This window comes from Ruditapes philippinarum, unplaced genomic scaffold, assembly GCF_026571515.1.
Source record: "Ruditapes philippinarum isolate M1 unplaced genomic scaffold, ASM2657151v2 ctg816_1_1_1_1, whole genome shotgun sequence".
Classification (NCBI taxonomy): Eukaryota; Metazoa; Mollusca; class Bivalvia; order Venerida; family Veneridae; genus Ruditapes; species Ruditapes philippinarum.
Genome location: NW_026866215.1, coordinates 160,700 through 176,816, shown reverse-complemented (window position 1 = coordinate 176,816; position 16,117 = coordinate 160,700). Strand labels below are relative to the sequence as shown.

Below are 16,117 nucleotides of genomic sequence, written 5' to 3'. Positions count from 1 at the left end.
GTCTGTTTGTCGGTCTGTTGGTCTGTCCGTCGGTAGACCACATAGTTTCCGCTGATTATCTTAAAAACTGTTTTTCAGAAAGTCTTCATATTTCACATATTGATAGGACATGACAAGTAGATGACTCCTATTGATTTTGGGGGTCACTAGGTCAAAGGTCAAGGTCACGGCACGGAGGCCTTGAATGTCAAAATGGTTTACGTTGATTTTCTTGAAAAGTGTTCATCACAAAGTCGTCATATTTCACATAGTGATTAGTAGAGTAGTAAATAGAAGAGGGTCCCTATTGATGTTTGGGTCACTAGGTCAAAGGTCAAGGTCACAGGGTTCTTGAATGATAGTATAGTTGCCGTTCATTATCTTGAAAGCTATTTATTACAATGTCTTCATTGTTTTCTTTTTTCCATAATTGAACACTTCCATGTACCCATTTATGGTAATTTTCTATAATAAAATCACCAATAATGTGAGTGAAAGGCTAGAAAGGGGACCATATGTGTCGTTCGACATTTCTTGCTTTTCCTTTCTTCTCATTCATTTAAACTACAACGATAGTGGAAATTTATTATATAGATTTAACACAGCACTCTATTTCTAATGTATGCAAATGAGTTGAGTATTCACGCATTGGTGTGCTTAATATATGATTTTAAAGTCAATGATATGTAAAATATAAAATTAAAGTGAAATTGATTACTGAATAAATTCTACCGAAATAGTTTGATTATGGTAAACAAGCTGTCATACAAAATCTTCTTTATGATGTAAAATTTATTTCAGATAAGCATGACATCAAACACATCACCGAACTTTTAAAAAAGGAGTATCTTTAAAATTACAAACATTTTGTCTGTTAACCTGGGACACCGATGCAAAGACGGAAGACTTTAAATCCGAAAGATTCCAAATTCATTTTATCCTTTTAAAATGATTTTGTTATAATACCTATAACAGTTGATATAGTATTTAATAGTTAGACCTAGGAAATCTCGTAAGATATGTTTCTAACGTAACTGTCTTCTTTCAGTTATTGTACCTTACAATCTCGTATTCATGTACACATCAATATGTGTTTCCTTATACAAACAATTATGAGAATCCTGAGATTAAAATCAATGAAACACATCTGTTCAATAATCATATTGTACACTATCATAAATACTTAACTAAATCTACGAAGAGTAACATACGAGCTCGGAGATTTAATGTTCTGTTTGGTCTTTATATGCGGACGAGTTTAAGAGATCGTAATTTGTGATCACGTAGTTGTAGTCAAAACTTATAAAATGTCATATCACAGTTAGTTCTCTCGTTAAATAAGCTCTTTATTACAGAATTAAGGAACTTTAAAAGCAGTGTTAACTGATTTAAAATCTTTAAGGTGAGGAAGCACGATACACTGGTAAAACATATCCGAACAATTAACTATCCGACAATGTTTCAAATTATTTTGGTATTTAGACTTCTCAGCCAGATCCGCTATATTCATTTATAAATTTTATAAATATTATAATTAATGACATCCCGTGATTTCAGATCGTTTTTAGAATGACCAATGGAAAGCCTATCTAATTCAGTTCTTTCCTGTATATTTAACAAACTCTTCTCAGACGAACTTCGTCCGAAAAATGCAGGGTCAGACTTTTAATCATAAATGTTAAATAAATATGTTTGTACAAAGATATTTTTTTTAAAGTGCATCCAGCTTTACTGTACGTATATGTGTGATATTCATGTATTTCCAATATATGTATATATTAATTAAAAGTAAGCATCAGACGTGATATGGCTAGAAACAAATCTAAACAAGCAAACAAAAGTTTCTTTTACCTGGCAGCTGATGTCTTCAATTGATGCGATTGAACAATTTGGATACTAGTATAGCCAACGCGAGGAAAGCCGTCAGAGCCCACAAAGACACCATTTTTGGAATTTGTAGTAAATCTACGTTTCCTTAACAAATATCGATATAACACCTGTTTTATTTGACTGCTTTTACATTTATTTATACGTTCAAACAATAGATACACATCAATGACTCATGAAATACTAATATTTTGAATCGTAACCACCTACTGGAGACGTAAGTTACTCTTGTTCGTTACCATAATCGGATTCGTTATAACATAAAGGGGCTGGTTTAAGAAACGAACGCCTACTCAACTGTATATTAATCATTTAGTTCACTTACAATGTTATTGTCAATGCAATGGCTCATAGCTGAAAAGAGTATTACTTCTGCAACAAATCAATTTATCCTGTGCAATAATCATAAAAAGTCTTGTCTTTTCTTTCATTCAATTTGAAATCAAAATTCTTAGGGAACGCCGACCGATTATTGAAAATATAAACACGGACCATTATATATATTTATAAACATATTTATAAGCATTGGATATTCAGCAATATGTTAAAAGGACAATCATCACAGATTTATTGAAACAATGCCTTCAATTCCTTACATATTGATCATAACTTTACAATTTGTATAACCTCTCTTAACATTTCTTCAAACTAATATTACAGATAATATGAAAATTTAATGAACGCCCAAAATTGCAAAATTCAAAATATGCAAGTGAGAATGATGTCACTACAACTTGTCGTATTGAAATCCGTCTACTGAATGTAAGAAGAATTTTTATTGGTCATTTTAAAATTGCAAACTGAAAGCTGGGAATTTCATTGGCTTTTCTAACGTTAAATGTAAAGGAGAGTTCTTGTTATTCTAAATTAAAATAATAAGGGTAGTTCTAAAAAAATGCAAAAGATAGTTGTTGCCATCATAAAATAAAATGCAAAGGATAGTTCTAAAATAAACTTTATGTATGTTTTATTATGTTGTGGATTGGTTATTACATATGCAAATTAGCCAGCTTTACTTCGGCCGGGTATCTTTTCAAAGATAATTCTTGTTACCCATTCCACGAGATCAACCATCAGAGTATTTGTTCAAAAGATAAGTGTCGGATGTTTCAAAATAATGAATTCACAATTTTTCGTAAAACTGACAACATCCTGCTTAAATATAGTTAACCTTTCTCACAATCTCTCTTTCCAACCAGGATGTCAGATTTATCATCTTCTCTATAAATAAATGCAATAAGGATGTTTCTGTATTTTTATGTGTTTGTTTGCTTCGTACGTTATCTGATAGTTACACTTTATATACATTTTAAGGAATACATTTGTATGCTACTAAATGTACAAAACCACAATTATATAATCCGAACTATTACTGATTTATTTTACATTTTGTTTATCTCGATAGTACGGAAAAGCATAAGTGCCATGTGTGTGTTTTTTATTTCGACTTGCTAATTTGAGATTTTGAGTTACATAACTCGAAATTTCGACTCGAAATTTCGACTGAATAACTCGAAAGTTTGACCCACTATTTCGATATATCGACTTACGATTTAATGACTCGAAATATCGACTTACAAACTCCAAAGTCCGATTTTCTCAGTCGAAATTATGTGATTTTATGTCGTCAGAATCGGATAAGTCGCAATTAGATATGAAAAGAACAAAAGACGATTTGAAAAAAGCACAAATCTGTTCAAGGTTTAGACAAAAACTCGGATAAGTTATTTGTTAAAACGAAGAAATAAGACGAAGAGTTAGAGGCCATAGAATCTCGATAAATGCGTTTACTAACAATTTATTATTCTACGGAATACCACAGGAGGGCACCGATAAAAAAACCGTAAGCAGTTAGCAAAAGACTTCTGCATAAATATATTGAAAACCTTTTCCGCAAATGAATTTGTGTTCGACAACGCATATAGAATTGGGCAGGAAAAAAGGTTCGAAACCCAGACATGTGGTGGTCAGATTTCCTTACTTAGAGGAGCGCGAAGCTGTCCGGAAATCGTCTTTTGAAAGGGATATCGCCGACTCTATGAAATCACAAAAAAAGGGCGTTTGAGTCCAACTACCTAACAGTGTCAGGGAGGTACGAAAGCCACTGTATCCAGTTATGGAACGCCGCGAGGGATTAACATAAAAACGTAAAATTCATTGGAAACTTTTTTCATTGAGGAAGAAAAGTACATACCAGACGATCCGATGGAATAGGACAAAATACTATATAATATATAAAACTATTCGTCTTAACAGTACACGTCTGTAAATTATATAAACATGCATGCCTTTCCATCATCACTGAACCGGTTATATTGTGTATGGCTATAAATTTGTTATTTGTTTTATGCCAATAAAACTATTTGAGTTAAGTTGAGTCGAGATATATACATTTTTGTTTTACAAAACTGAGGATAAATAAGTTTTCAAATTTGTGATAAGTCTCTGAAATTTTGAATGAATGATTGAGACGATATCTTTTAAGGAGGATTTACATACTAACTACCTAGTGTCAAAATAATATTTTGTATAGATTCCCAATTGAGATTTTTTTCTATATACCTATTACGGATGTGAAATTTTGTTTTCAGATGATATGCAAAGAAATGATGTTTTCAAATTTTGTTTATATGATGTTTGTCATACCACTGGATTTTAAAATGTTTCTATTTACAAATAAGACATATGTTAGCAAATATAACCGCTTTTGTATTGAATAGATGTATTAATTTTCTCTATTATATGCATTTGAAATGTTGAATCAACTGAGACATTTTGTTTGTTTGTTTGTTTTTATTTACGCCTTTTCCAACAGCATTTCAATCATATAGGCCGGGTAGTTTCCTAACCATCGTTCCAGGAGAGTTACACCAGTACTAGACTACCTTCCTCCACGCTAAACTACCAAAGCATCTCCCGGAGATCGAACCCACGCCAGAGAGGTAACTGGATTAGAAGTGATCGACTCTAACCCCTCGAACTGAGACATTACGTACATACAATGAAGGCAAGCAACTCGAGAATGAATGTTAGCTAAATGTGTGTACATGTGTTTCTGTATCGCGCAGACTTACAAGTTTATAAACTATTACTGATCTATACATAAATGTAAAATGCGTAAATGGGCGAGGAAAGGCGTTGAATTCCTCGTTTAATCTTCTGATATAAGAGGTTATGTGTCACTTATTTTTTCTATTTGGATTTAATTCCAAAGTGCAGTGGTCATACAAGCTTCTTTGTCTACACGACACGCTGTCTAATATTTATGCGTAACACAATTTATATTGGACTTTCACATAAGTATTGGACGACCTGATATACTGTTTTGAAAGTGCAGTAAACCAGAACAAAGGCATGACGTCATAGTAATAATTTAATCATCATAAAATCTTACAGGCGCCTAAATTTGGAAACACCACGACACACTTTTAACTCAAGATTATTTTATCCTTTGCTTAGTAATTTCTATTTGTGGACAAAAAATAAATCGATTATACTTCTCATTCGTTCATATTTGTGTATCTATCAGGGTCAATCAATCAGATTACTTAATATATTGTAGATTTTTAGAGTTGTCTCCCTTGGTTTCCTGCAATTTAAATCATGTGGCAATTTCGTTTTTGTTTGTGAAAAGTATCAGGCATTTTTATAAGATATGAATTGCTTGTATCACGATTCAGAACTGTTCACTATTCAAGGGACAAAATGTGTATACGGCTGGATAGCTCAGTCGGTAGTGCCGTAGAGTATTCAAAGGGTCTCAGGTTCAAATCCCGGTCAAGCTGCACATTTTCCTCACCCCATGACATTAAGCAGCAAGCAGAAGCGTGACTGAATATATTGACCGAGACGTTTACACAGGAAACCGTCTCAAATAACAAGCCAACAGCTAATGAATAATAAAATATTACTACCTTTATTTAAAAGTAATATACTTTTTAAAGTAATGTCAGGAAAGAATTTCCCCTATTTAATGCGGTCTTTGTTTATTCTGTAATAGATGAATATATGTCACGATTCAGAACTGTTTAAGGGAGAAGATGAATAAGTCGGTAGAGCCACGGAACAGTTTCCAAGGTGCCCAAGTCCCGCCCAGGTTGTACATTTATCTCACCCTGTGACATTTGGAAACATGGCCAATTGATTGTTGGCCAGTATCATCCTGAGCTGCTTTTGGTTGTTATCAGTGTTTTTAAGATTGTACAAGGATTGATAAAAAAGTGTTTGGCCCGGTGTACTTCCGGTAGTAGTAGAACCAAACTTATGGTCTTACTTTTCAATAATATCGCTCTCTACGTCAACAAACTTTGCCAACTTGTTTAACCCTTCAAAATAGAACTCTCTTCTTGGTCCAAGAAGAACTCATTGACCGCCTCTATGACACCTTCATTGCTTCCAAAACGTCTACCACGAAGCTTGGTTTTCAGTTTCGGTAACAGGTAAAAGTCAGAGGGGGGCAAGTCCGGAGAATATGGGCGAGGGGGGGGGGGGAGAATTTCAAGGTCGCAATCATTTGCAGCAGCCATCGCAATCTGGTTAGCTTGCGCATTTTCGTTCAGAAACAGAACGCCTTGAGTCAGTTGCCCCCTTTTTACGCGCGATTTCTTGACGCAGACGTCTCAAATCGTCTGCATTGTACGTACCGTTTATGGTACGACCTTGCTCATAAAAGTCAAGCATGCTTATCCTCTGACTATCCCAAAACATTGAATCCAACAACTTCCCTGCTGAAGGCACTCTCTTGAATTTCTTCGGAGGTAGTCAAGTGTATCCATGAAGTCTTCATGGATTTTCTTCGGGGACATCCCTTTCTTACAGAGGTATTTCATGACGGCTCTGATTTCAACTTTCCTTATTTTGTCTAAATGACACACCCCTCTACTGATCAAAGAATTTTCATATATACCTCGTATGTGGGTGAATTATTTTTAGTAATTTGCAATTGTAAATTCAGTTCCACAAACTGGTAAGTTTGGTATTTTTCATATAAATTGTGATGTATTTAATTACAACTTTATGATATGATATGCATAAATTGATATTATAATACATCTTTGTTTGAGCTCCCTAAAATCCGAAGCATAATTGTTTGTATCGTGACAGGAATCATAAAATAACAGTGAAACGAATTATGTATGTTAAAGTTCTGTGAAGGAACAAATATATGGTTTTTCACGCCTTGCATTGTATATGGGATACTGTGCTTTGGAACATCTTATTGTTTTCATTGATTCGTGTACCAGAAAAGTTTGAGAAAAGTGATCATAAGAACTATGAAATAATTTTAGTTTCATATGTTTTTATTTGTTACTGTAGTGTATTTTGTTCACAAACATAGCTTAACAAGTTTCAATGGGTCACTATTTTGCTGCATAAGGAAATGTTATTTACAATGTATTTAAAGATGTTGCTAAAGATTTATTGATGATCATTACAAGAAGACATTGTGAGCAATTGGTGTAACATAACTGTCCTAAAATTCAAACGTTTGTACGCAATTAAATATCATCAGAAAAATAAACATTCAATTTGTATAAAGGTAACATAGAAATAAGTTTAACAGTTTAAAGTACAGAAAAAAAATGTCCTTAAAATAACAATTGCAAATGGTTTGTGTTCTTATAAGTCTTGAACAAATTACGGTATTTTGACACTGTGGTGTTTACAGTTAGCCAACGCTTGTCTTTATAGAAACCACCATGAAATCTGCAGTACCAAACATTCTCCTCTGGAAGAAGACGACCGAATTATATTTTGAATATATGAACGCTGGATAGGATGGCTGGCTGTCAAACAAACATCCGGGCTTAGATACAGCTGAATTTATAACTACAAGGTGATCACGGTCATTTGCACATCCACCATAATTTCTGTTAATGTAGAAACGACGATCATGTAGATTATTTATGGTATCTCCTTCAATGGAGAATTTGTTAAATGTACTTTTGGAAGTCAGGTCTGGCCAACTGGAGTCAATGACACGGCTCTTATCAAACCAGTTGTTCATGTCGCTATCTTTCCCGTTGAAGATCACGTATGACACTTCTTTGTCAGTATCATAGAATGCAAATTTAACCAGCTTGATATCAAGTTTTGACCAGTTGTCTAAGACGTTATCCCGATAGTGTAAACCATGAGAACGTTTCATAGAAACTGGTTTGTCTGGATTTGAATTATTTCCTGAAAATGACGAAGCATAAAATAACACTCACTTGTTTAATTTTAACATGATAAATGAAAAATTGGTAACTAATTAATTAAGTAAACATACAAAAAACAGACATAAAGGAAATTAAGCAGCTATATTAAATAACAATATTAGAAAAGCATATAATTATAGCGTGGCGACTAATGCTTTTTTATTCATTATACATTTTGACCATTCAATTTACAGTGTTCACGAATCAAAATGAATGATCCATCAATGCACATTTGTGAAACTGAATGTGTTAAAGAAAATTAATGACAATTTGCTTAAAATTGTAAATTCCTAGCATTAAAAACAATTTAAAACATTAAATTGTTGTTACGTTTTGTTACAAATTGATTTATTTCAATTAAGTATTCAGCGGTTTTCTTAACTAGCTTATGATAGTTTAATCTTTTGATTATGATATGGGTATGACATTACCTTTATGTAGAGAAGGAAGAAACGTGACCAGGAAGATATCGGGAAAAAGATATTCAGATTGATATGACAATGTTTAGGAGGAGATATGTTCAATCAGATATGGCAATATTTAGGTTAGACAGACCCAGAAGACTGAAAAGGTGTTAAATATTCTTATTGTTGAAAGGGGGTAGTATTTCTGTTTTGTTAACGTGTTTTATTTCAAGCTATTTTGTTTGAATTTCTAATATTTTTGTCTACTTGTTTGCAATCCTTAGACTCTTGTAAAAGGAAGATCCCTCAAGAGTAATGAAAGCAATTGTGATTGAGCGCGATTATCATGAGAGACAATGGTAAATTTATAAGATTAAGTATACGATTTTTAACACATTCTTGCACTCCATGACACCTATTGACTAGAACAATATTATAAAACTGAATTGAAGTACATAACAACTGATTACAGCTGACACACAACATTTGAAGCCAGCTTTGTGAAAATGAACGATACAAATGAAGAATTAAAAGTTAATTGTTAAGGATGTTTTTAGGAATAACATGAATAAAGTACCGTCAATCCAGGCATGGTAAACACTATGGCCATTGCCAGATGTCCCTCTAAATACCATCCTCCAACCATCTTGCTCTAAATCCTCCGTCTTCAATACATTCATACCACTGTTTTGTAAAGGTAAATATGTAAAGGGTAATTATGTATGTCAATATCGGAGATATCCGACAGATTTAGCATTTTTCATGATAAAAGAAAAAATCATTATCATGGTCGCTCGCTTCAAACATAATGCGATAATTTCTTTATATATTTGTTGGTGGTATTTTAATGAGTCATTTAGTTTTTTCTAAACTTACTTTTAATATGATTATTTTGAAATAAAGTTCATTAAAACCCTATTTATCTCACTTTTCATATCTGTACAAACAAGAAAATGGCTTTTAAGCTATTTTTAGACGAACAGATTCGACAAGAAATTTTGTTTATAGAATCAAATAAAAAAAATATACATTAAAGCATTTCTCTTTATTTTCTTTCGCATTCACACACACACATACACACACACACACACACACACACACACACACACCCACACATATATATATATAATGATAATGATAAAGACAGTTATAGGTTTTTTTTAATATGATTCAATATAAAACAATACTTTTAATGTTACAGTTCTAAAACAATGTTATCTCATTAATTTAATAAATTGACTTTTAAAGATATGGTATGCACATGAATTGAATACTGGAACATCAATTTACTTTTCTGTTTTTAATGACTGTTATGTGAACGACAGAGTATTGTCAAATATTTTACCGAGACAATTTTGATCTTGGTAAGATACCTTTCACTACAAATGCTATATAACATTCTGTAAAAGTCATATTTGAAAACACAAAAAACCTAACATAGGAACGATACATATCACTTTTTTAAGAAAAAAATGACAAGTTTATTTAACCCGATTAGGGTTCATAAGCGTTAAAAGCAATGCATAACTTTATAAGGATAACTTTAAGTTAGTGTATGCGACTCTGTTACTGAATGTGTTTTATATCTTTTCTTTTCAATATACATGTATATACACGTATATAACATAATATTACGTTACTTTCGGAAGAAATAGTGACAATAAGAAAGAATTAGATTGATAAATAAAATAAAATGGCAATAATTTGAAATAAGCAATAGCGCGAGCAAACAAATGAGTAACTCGGAAATTGTTAAGATAATTCTTTACCTGACAGCTGATGTCTCCAATGGATGTTATTGAACAAATTCGATACCTGTATAGCCCAATGTGGGGAAAGCCGTCAGAGTTCACAAAGAAACCATTTTTGGAATGTGTAGTAAATGTACGCTTCCTTAACAAATGTCGGTATAACACCTGTTGTATTTGTCTGCTTGTACCCTTATTTATACTATTTATACGACAAAACACACTAGAAACGCATCAACTATATGTGTATCAATCAAAGTCATAGTTTGAAACAAACCCGGTGAAAACAATTACGCCTATTTGGTCCTGTCACTATTATCTAATTCATAGTATCATATAGGGACGAGCTTAAATAACAAAAGCATATTCACATGTCTATTTATCATAGAGAAAAACTATACTGTCAATGTAATGAATTAGCGTTGTAATAGCATAACTTTTGTAACTATTCTATTTATATCTTGAATACATTACTTATAAATACTTGTTTTGTCTTTCATGCAAAACAAAATTCTTAAGAAAAAATGAATCATTCTCGAAAATAAAACAAGTGTCATATTAGCAAAGTAGCAGAATGTAATTTAGCAATATGTTAAAATGTGCACAATTCTTTGAGTCAATGGCTACATTTCCTTATATATATTGATAATTATGCAAGTGAAGTGGCAAAATACTTGCACTATTCTTTAAACGATTATTCAAACAAATATAGATAGCTGACGGTTTCTTTTTGCCATGCAGGCTTTTGGCAAATTCAACTCTTTTTACGCGCTTTAAATTATCTGAAATTGTGACACAAACTGACAGGTTTAAAAATTAATGTGTTTCGTTTTCTGTCTTTCATAGTTTTTGTAAAATTGCATGCAAAGCTTGCATTTGCCATGACCAATATTACTTTGCCATGTTTAAATAGTAACTTCCTTTGCCAAGGCAACTATACTGACTTAATGAACGTCCAGAACGGCAAATTTGACAATACTCAATTGATGTTTGTGTCATTACATCTCAACAACGACTTTCATGTCGAAACAGAAGCGTCACGTTTTTTTTTTTTTTTTTTTTTTTTTCGTTTTTGTTTCATACTGAAAACAGCCTGCCTAGATAAAGCTTATGTTCATCTTTCAATCTTTTTCTTTCAACAAGGAAGACAAATTTGTCATCTCTTTTATTTATAAATACAAAAGTCATGTTTATGGTATTTGATGTTATTGTGTTTCGTTTGTTATCGGAAGGATTGACTGATACATTTTAAAGCAATAATTTGTTTGCTACTAAATGACATGTACAATGTATTTCAAAATATTATTGATTTATCTTACCTCGTGATTTTCAACAAACTTACAATTGATCCTTTTGGTGGAGTTGTGCTGCTTTAATGACACTTAATGTTAATAACCTGTACATTTCAATGGACCTACCTAAGTTCAATAGTTATTCTAAGGTAAATCTAGTTTTATCAGTTAAGATATGACAATCCTTATTCATAACCTTTCCTTTGAAAAAATATTTAAATCGGCAAGAAAAAATAAGGGCATTTGGTTCAAACCTTAGAAGGCTTAACCTTTTTCTAAACATTTATTTATGTACATGTACCTCTCATAAACCTTTTGGAAGGAAAAAAGTGTTAACTTATAATAATAATAATTAATATAGTTATTCATTGGCTGAAAAGCTAAATTTTAAAAACAAAAATGGTAGATCTACCTGATATTTTTAAAGTCTAATAAAATCAAAACTACGGGATAAAAGTATTTTACTTAGTACATGTATAACAAGGTCAACCAAAATACTTTTAAGAAAATTTAGAGAAACTTTAAAAACAGCCCCCAATTGTTAATTGTTAGGGATTTTTGTTTCTTAGCCGATTTTCAAAGTAAAAGTCATTTACGCCCATATACTGCTATATCTGATTAGATTCTGTTAACAAGATGTGATACCGTGATGAGGCGGTATAGATATGTCTATTTCTTACCAACTAGCTCAAGTGAGCTGTGACTCAATTTCACTAAACCAAATAATAATGCTTACTCACCGTATGCCTGTTTATTTAGGATACTCAAGTAATTGTCAATAAAATAGAGAATAAGTAATTTAGCTCATAGCCCGGTTGACTCTTGTGAGCACTAGATCAATTTTGCACTGCCAGGTAAGGTGACGAACAAAGAGGTGTCTGCCAATTTGTTTCCTGATATAGGTATGTCAGTCAGGAATACTCAGAAAGCAAAACCATTGAATTGTCATGACAGTGACTAATATAATTATATTGCTAAGGATTGTGATTCAAACTTCCGACAAAACAATTCTTAGAACAAAATCACCTTTCTTCAAACTTTCATTTGGTTTAATTCAAATATGATCCAGAAATTTAAATGGAATTGATAAAAAAACACCTTTTTTGCGTTGGAAACTAAAGTAGAGCGAATTATGTCCGCTGCATGCATGTTTGTGTTCTGTTATAAGGAATAATAGTAATGCTACCTGTTTGCAAGGGGGATGGTCTGTTCACCTTATATAATAGTTCCATGATACCCTCTTACTTTTTATAAAGTAAATTAGTGTGTAAGTCATTTTGCACATCTCTGTTCGAAAAATTATCTTGTCACAATCTATAAAATGGGAGTTATACAAAATGTTAATTAATGTTTTTATGATACAGTTTTCTAAATATCACTGGGCACTCTTTGAATAGTGAACATGTCCTATTTTTGAATTTAGAAACTACCTTAATATGTGAATATTAGTATACTTTGGTAAAAGCATGATTTATTAGGCAGTCATATGTTTAAAGAACCGTTGTAAAACTTGCTTGCTAAACATGAGACTTAAACCTGTCCTTCAACCAAATATTCGATAACATATGACATTGATTTTTGTTATTATTGTTCAATTTAAAAATTCACTTTATAAATTGGTCTTACATTGAGAATTTTAATGTATTAAGAAGTTAAACATTTTGATGCTTTTCAAAAACGATACTTGTTGCGTTAAAGATTATTTAAAATATGCGAAAGCAATAATGTTATATTTATGTATTATAATCTTCGTTGATAATTTGATAATTGTTTTTCCTATGTCAAAATTTCTAGTTTAATTTATAGACTTGTCTTTTCAGCCTTGAAATAAAACGATCAGGTCGATACATTTAAACCCTCAAATAATTTCAATAAGATTGTGTTTCATTAAGTTATTTTTTCAATAATTGAAATTAATTTAATGCTCGTACATAAACACTGTGAAAATAGTTAAAAGAAAACAATTTCAACAAAATACCATACATGATACGATCAAATATCGATTACCTGAGACTTGTATTTAATAAGAATTTCAGTTTACATCTATGTTTAAAAAATACCAAATAACTATCTTGTAACAAAAATGCCAACGGAAATGTTTAAAGATTACATATTTGCTTAGGTATGCGTGCATGTGCTATTTCACATACGACGTAATGGACATAGAATATGAATATAGATAAAAAGACTGACGACGGAATAAATGAATTGTTTTGTTTCCATGAGTACTTTCCTTCACATCTCATTTTGGTTCGTTATCTATAGACATTTAATATATATAATTATATTCTGCCTGAAGTCTGAAAGAATAGAAATATAGATTTAAATTTACTCTAAATCATAGAGTTTATTCGATTTGTTAAGATATAACTTTAAATGGCGTTCATTTAAAATCATTCATGCGTAGAAATTCAGATATCGAATTACTTAAACCCATTTATATGCGTGTTATGTATGTAACAGAGTCGATTATTCAGGTGTCTTGCTACATTTTTGGTTGTTGAGTTGTTTCCCTTGCTTTCCCGCAATTTTGATCATGTGACTCTTTTTGTCTTTGTAGATTCGGCTTTGTTTGTTTTTATAAAAATCGCACCCGTGAAGGACAAAATATATCGAATATGACTTATATTTTATAAAGTTAGTGTTGCTTTTTGTCTGGATGTGATGTATGATAATAATGAAATTAAATGACAATATATACCGAATATGAATTATATTTTTTACAGTTTTCTTACTTCACACGATATTTTATAATAATAAAATAAATTTACATGCCAAAATGGTTAAATTTGATCGATAAAAGAGTAACAAGTTATATTTATTGCATGTTCTAAGTAAAAGTCATATCCGTTGCGGAAAGAAGATAACGATTATGACTTTTTAAGTTCCTTATGTTGCATGCTCTGTATAAAAGTCATATCAGTGGCTTATTGAAGATACCGAATATGACTCATTATTTTCAAACTTGTTCCTTTTTTGTAATTTATTGGTCATTTATAAAGTTAAAATAATAACACATGCACAAATGTGTTTAATTATGGCCGTAAATGAAACAGTTACAAGTTATATAAGTACGTTTCATATTCTAAAGTGGTACCCGTTTTAAAAACGCAACAAACATAACTTATAACTTTTTTATTTATGGACCAATTTTAACGAATTTGTGCATGTTATTTCACTTCATTGTAATTAAATATCATATCCAGACAAAAAAACTACAAAAAGAATACTTAATTTATAAAATATGTCATATTCGGTATCTTCCGTCCTTCACGGATATGACTTTTATGAAGAACGCAACGAATATAACTTATAACTTTCTTATTTATGGACCAAATTTAACGATTTTGTGCATGTTTTTTTTTCATTTCATTGTAACGAAATATCTCATTTAGACAAAGAAAAACCAACAACAAACACTTTCTTTATCAAATGTAAGTCATATTCGGTACCTTCTGTCTTTCACGGATATGATTTTAATAAAAAGCGCAACGAATATAACTTATAACCTTTTTATTAATGAACCAAATTTAACGATTTTTTGCAGAATTCTAAATTTACTATTAAAGTAGAAAATGAAAACAAAAAAGTCATTTACGTTCATAGCCTGGTTTGCTCTTATGAGCACTAGATCATTTTTGCACTGCCAGGTAAGGTGACATGCAAAGAAGTGTCTGTCAATTTGTTTGCTGGTATAGGTATGCCAGTCTGGAATACTCAGAAAGTGAAACCTTTGAATTGGCATGACAGTGACTAATATAATTATATGGCTTAGGATTGTGATTGAAACTTCTAAGAACAAAATCCCCTTTCTACAAGAATTACCTCGATTTATGCAAACATTGGATTAGTATTAGTCATTCAAATATCTCAAGCCATTTAGAATATAATTCCTATCTAATCAAATTTGTTTGCAAGGGGGTGGTTTTTTCCTTATAGAAAAGATCCATTTTATCGTCTTACGCTACAAAAGGTAAAAAGGTTTGTAAATCATTTTGGTAAAATAAGACATATTTGATTATCACACATCTCTTTTCGATAAATTATCTTGTCACAATTTTTAAAATGAAAGATATAAAAAATGTGAATTAATGTTTTTATTATGCAGTTAGCTAAATATCACTGAGATTTCTTTGAAGAGAGAAAATTTCATATTTGAATTTAGAAACTACCATATATGAAAATAAGGGTGTTTTGACAACTGCAGTCTAAGTTTATAGAACTGTTGTAGGCCGTCCTAATGGGGATGAATCAACGCGGTCAGCAATCCATAGAGTAATAATTCAACGCGTTAACCACTCTGCCATTTATTAATTGGAGACAAATTAATAATATTGTACATTGTAAATTATGCGTGATTGTATATATTTATGTTAAAATTAATACTGATGATTCGAAACATCTGGGTGTTATTTCATGCCTTAAAGGAAACCAAAGATAGAGAGAGAGAGAGAGAGAGAGAGAGAGAGAGAGAGAGAGAGAGAGAGAGAGAGAGAGAGAGAAGAGAGAGAGAGAGAGAGAGAGAGAGAGAGAGAGAGAGAGAGAGAGAGAGAGAGAGAGAGAGAGAGAGAGAGAGAGAGAGAGAGAGAGAGAGAGAGAGAGAGAGA

General features: G+C 31.6%; 1 protein-coding gene across 1 annotated transcript; it reads right to left on the bottom strand.

Annotated features, from left to right (window-relative positions):
- Positions 1 to 7,145: 7,145 nt before the first annotated feature.
- On the bottom strand, positions 7,146 to 15,685 carry LOC132731751 (uncharacterized). Its single transcript, XM_060718001.1, has 5 exons — positions 15,624 to 15,685; positions 11,561 to 11,588; positions 10,240 to 10,253; positions 9,048 to 9,154; positions 7,146 to 8,046 (listed from the first exon to the last, which is right to left on the bottom strand). Exons 1-5 carry the CDS (start codon positions 15,683 to 15,685, stop codon positions 7,535 to 7,537), a joined length of 723 nt encoding a protein of 240 aa, XP_060573984.1. The 3' UTR covers positions 7,146 to 7,534.
- Positions 15,686 to 16,117: the final 432 nt, after the last annotated feature.

What these genes read in the sequence shown, in the direction of transcription:
- LOC132731751 (XM_060718001.1), bottom strand. Translation starts at nt 15,685, where the DNA reads ATGGTAGTTTCTAAATTCAAATATGAAATTTTCTCTCTTCAAAGAAAT. An exon ending in AGAAATCTCAGTGATATTTA is followed by an intron (nt 11,589 to 15,623) that starts GCTAACTGCATA and finishes GTGTCATTAAAG; the next exon opens with CAGCACAACTCCACCAAAAG. An exon ending in TTACCATGCCTGGATTGACG is followed by an intron (nt 8,047 to 9,047) that starts GTACTTTATTCA and finishes CGTCATTTTCAG; the next exon opens with GAAATAATTCAAATCCAGAC.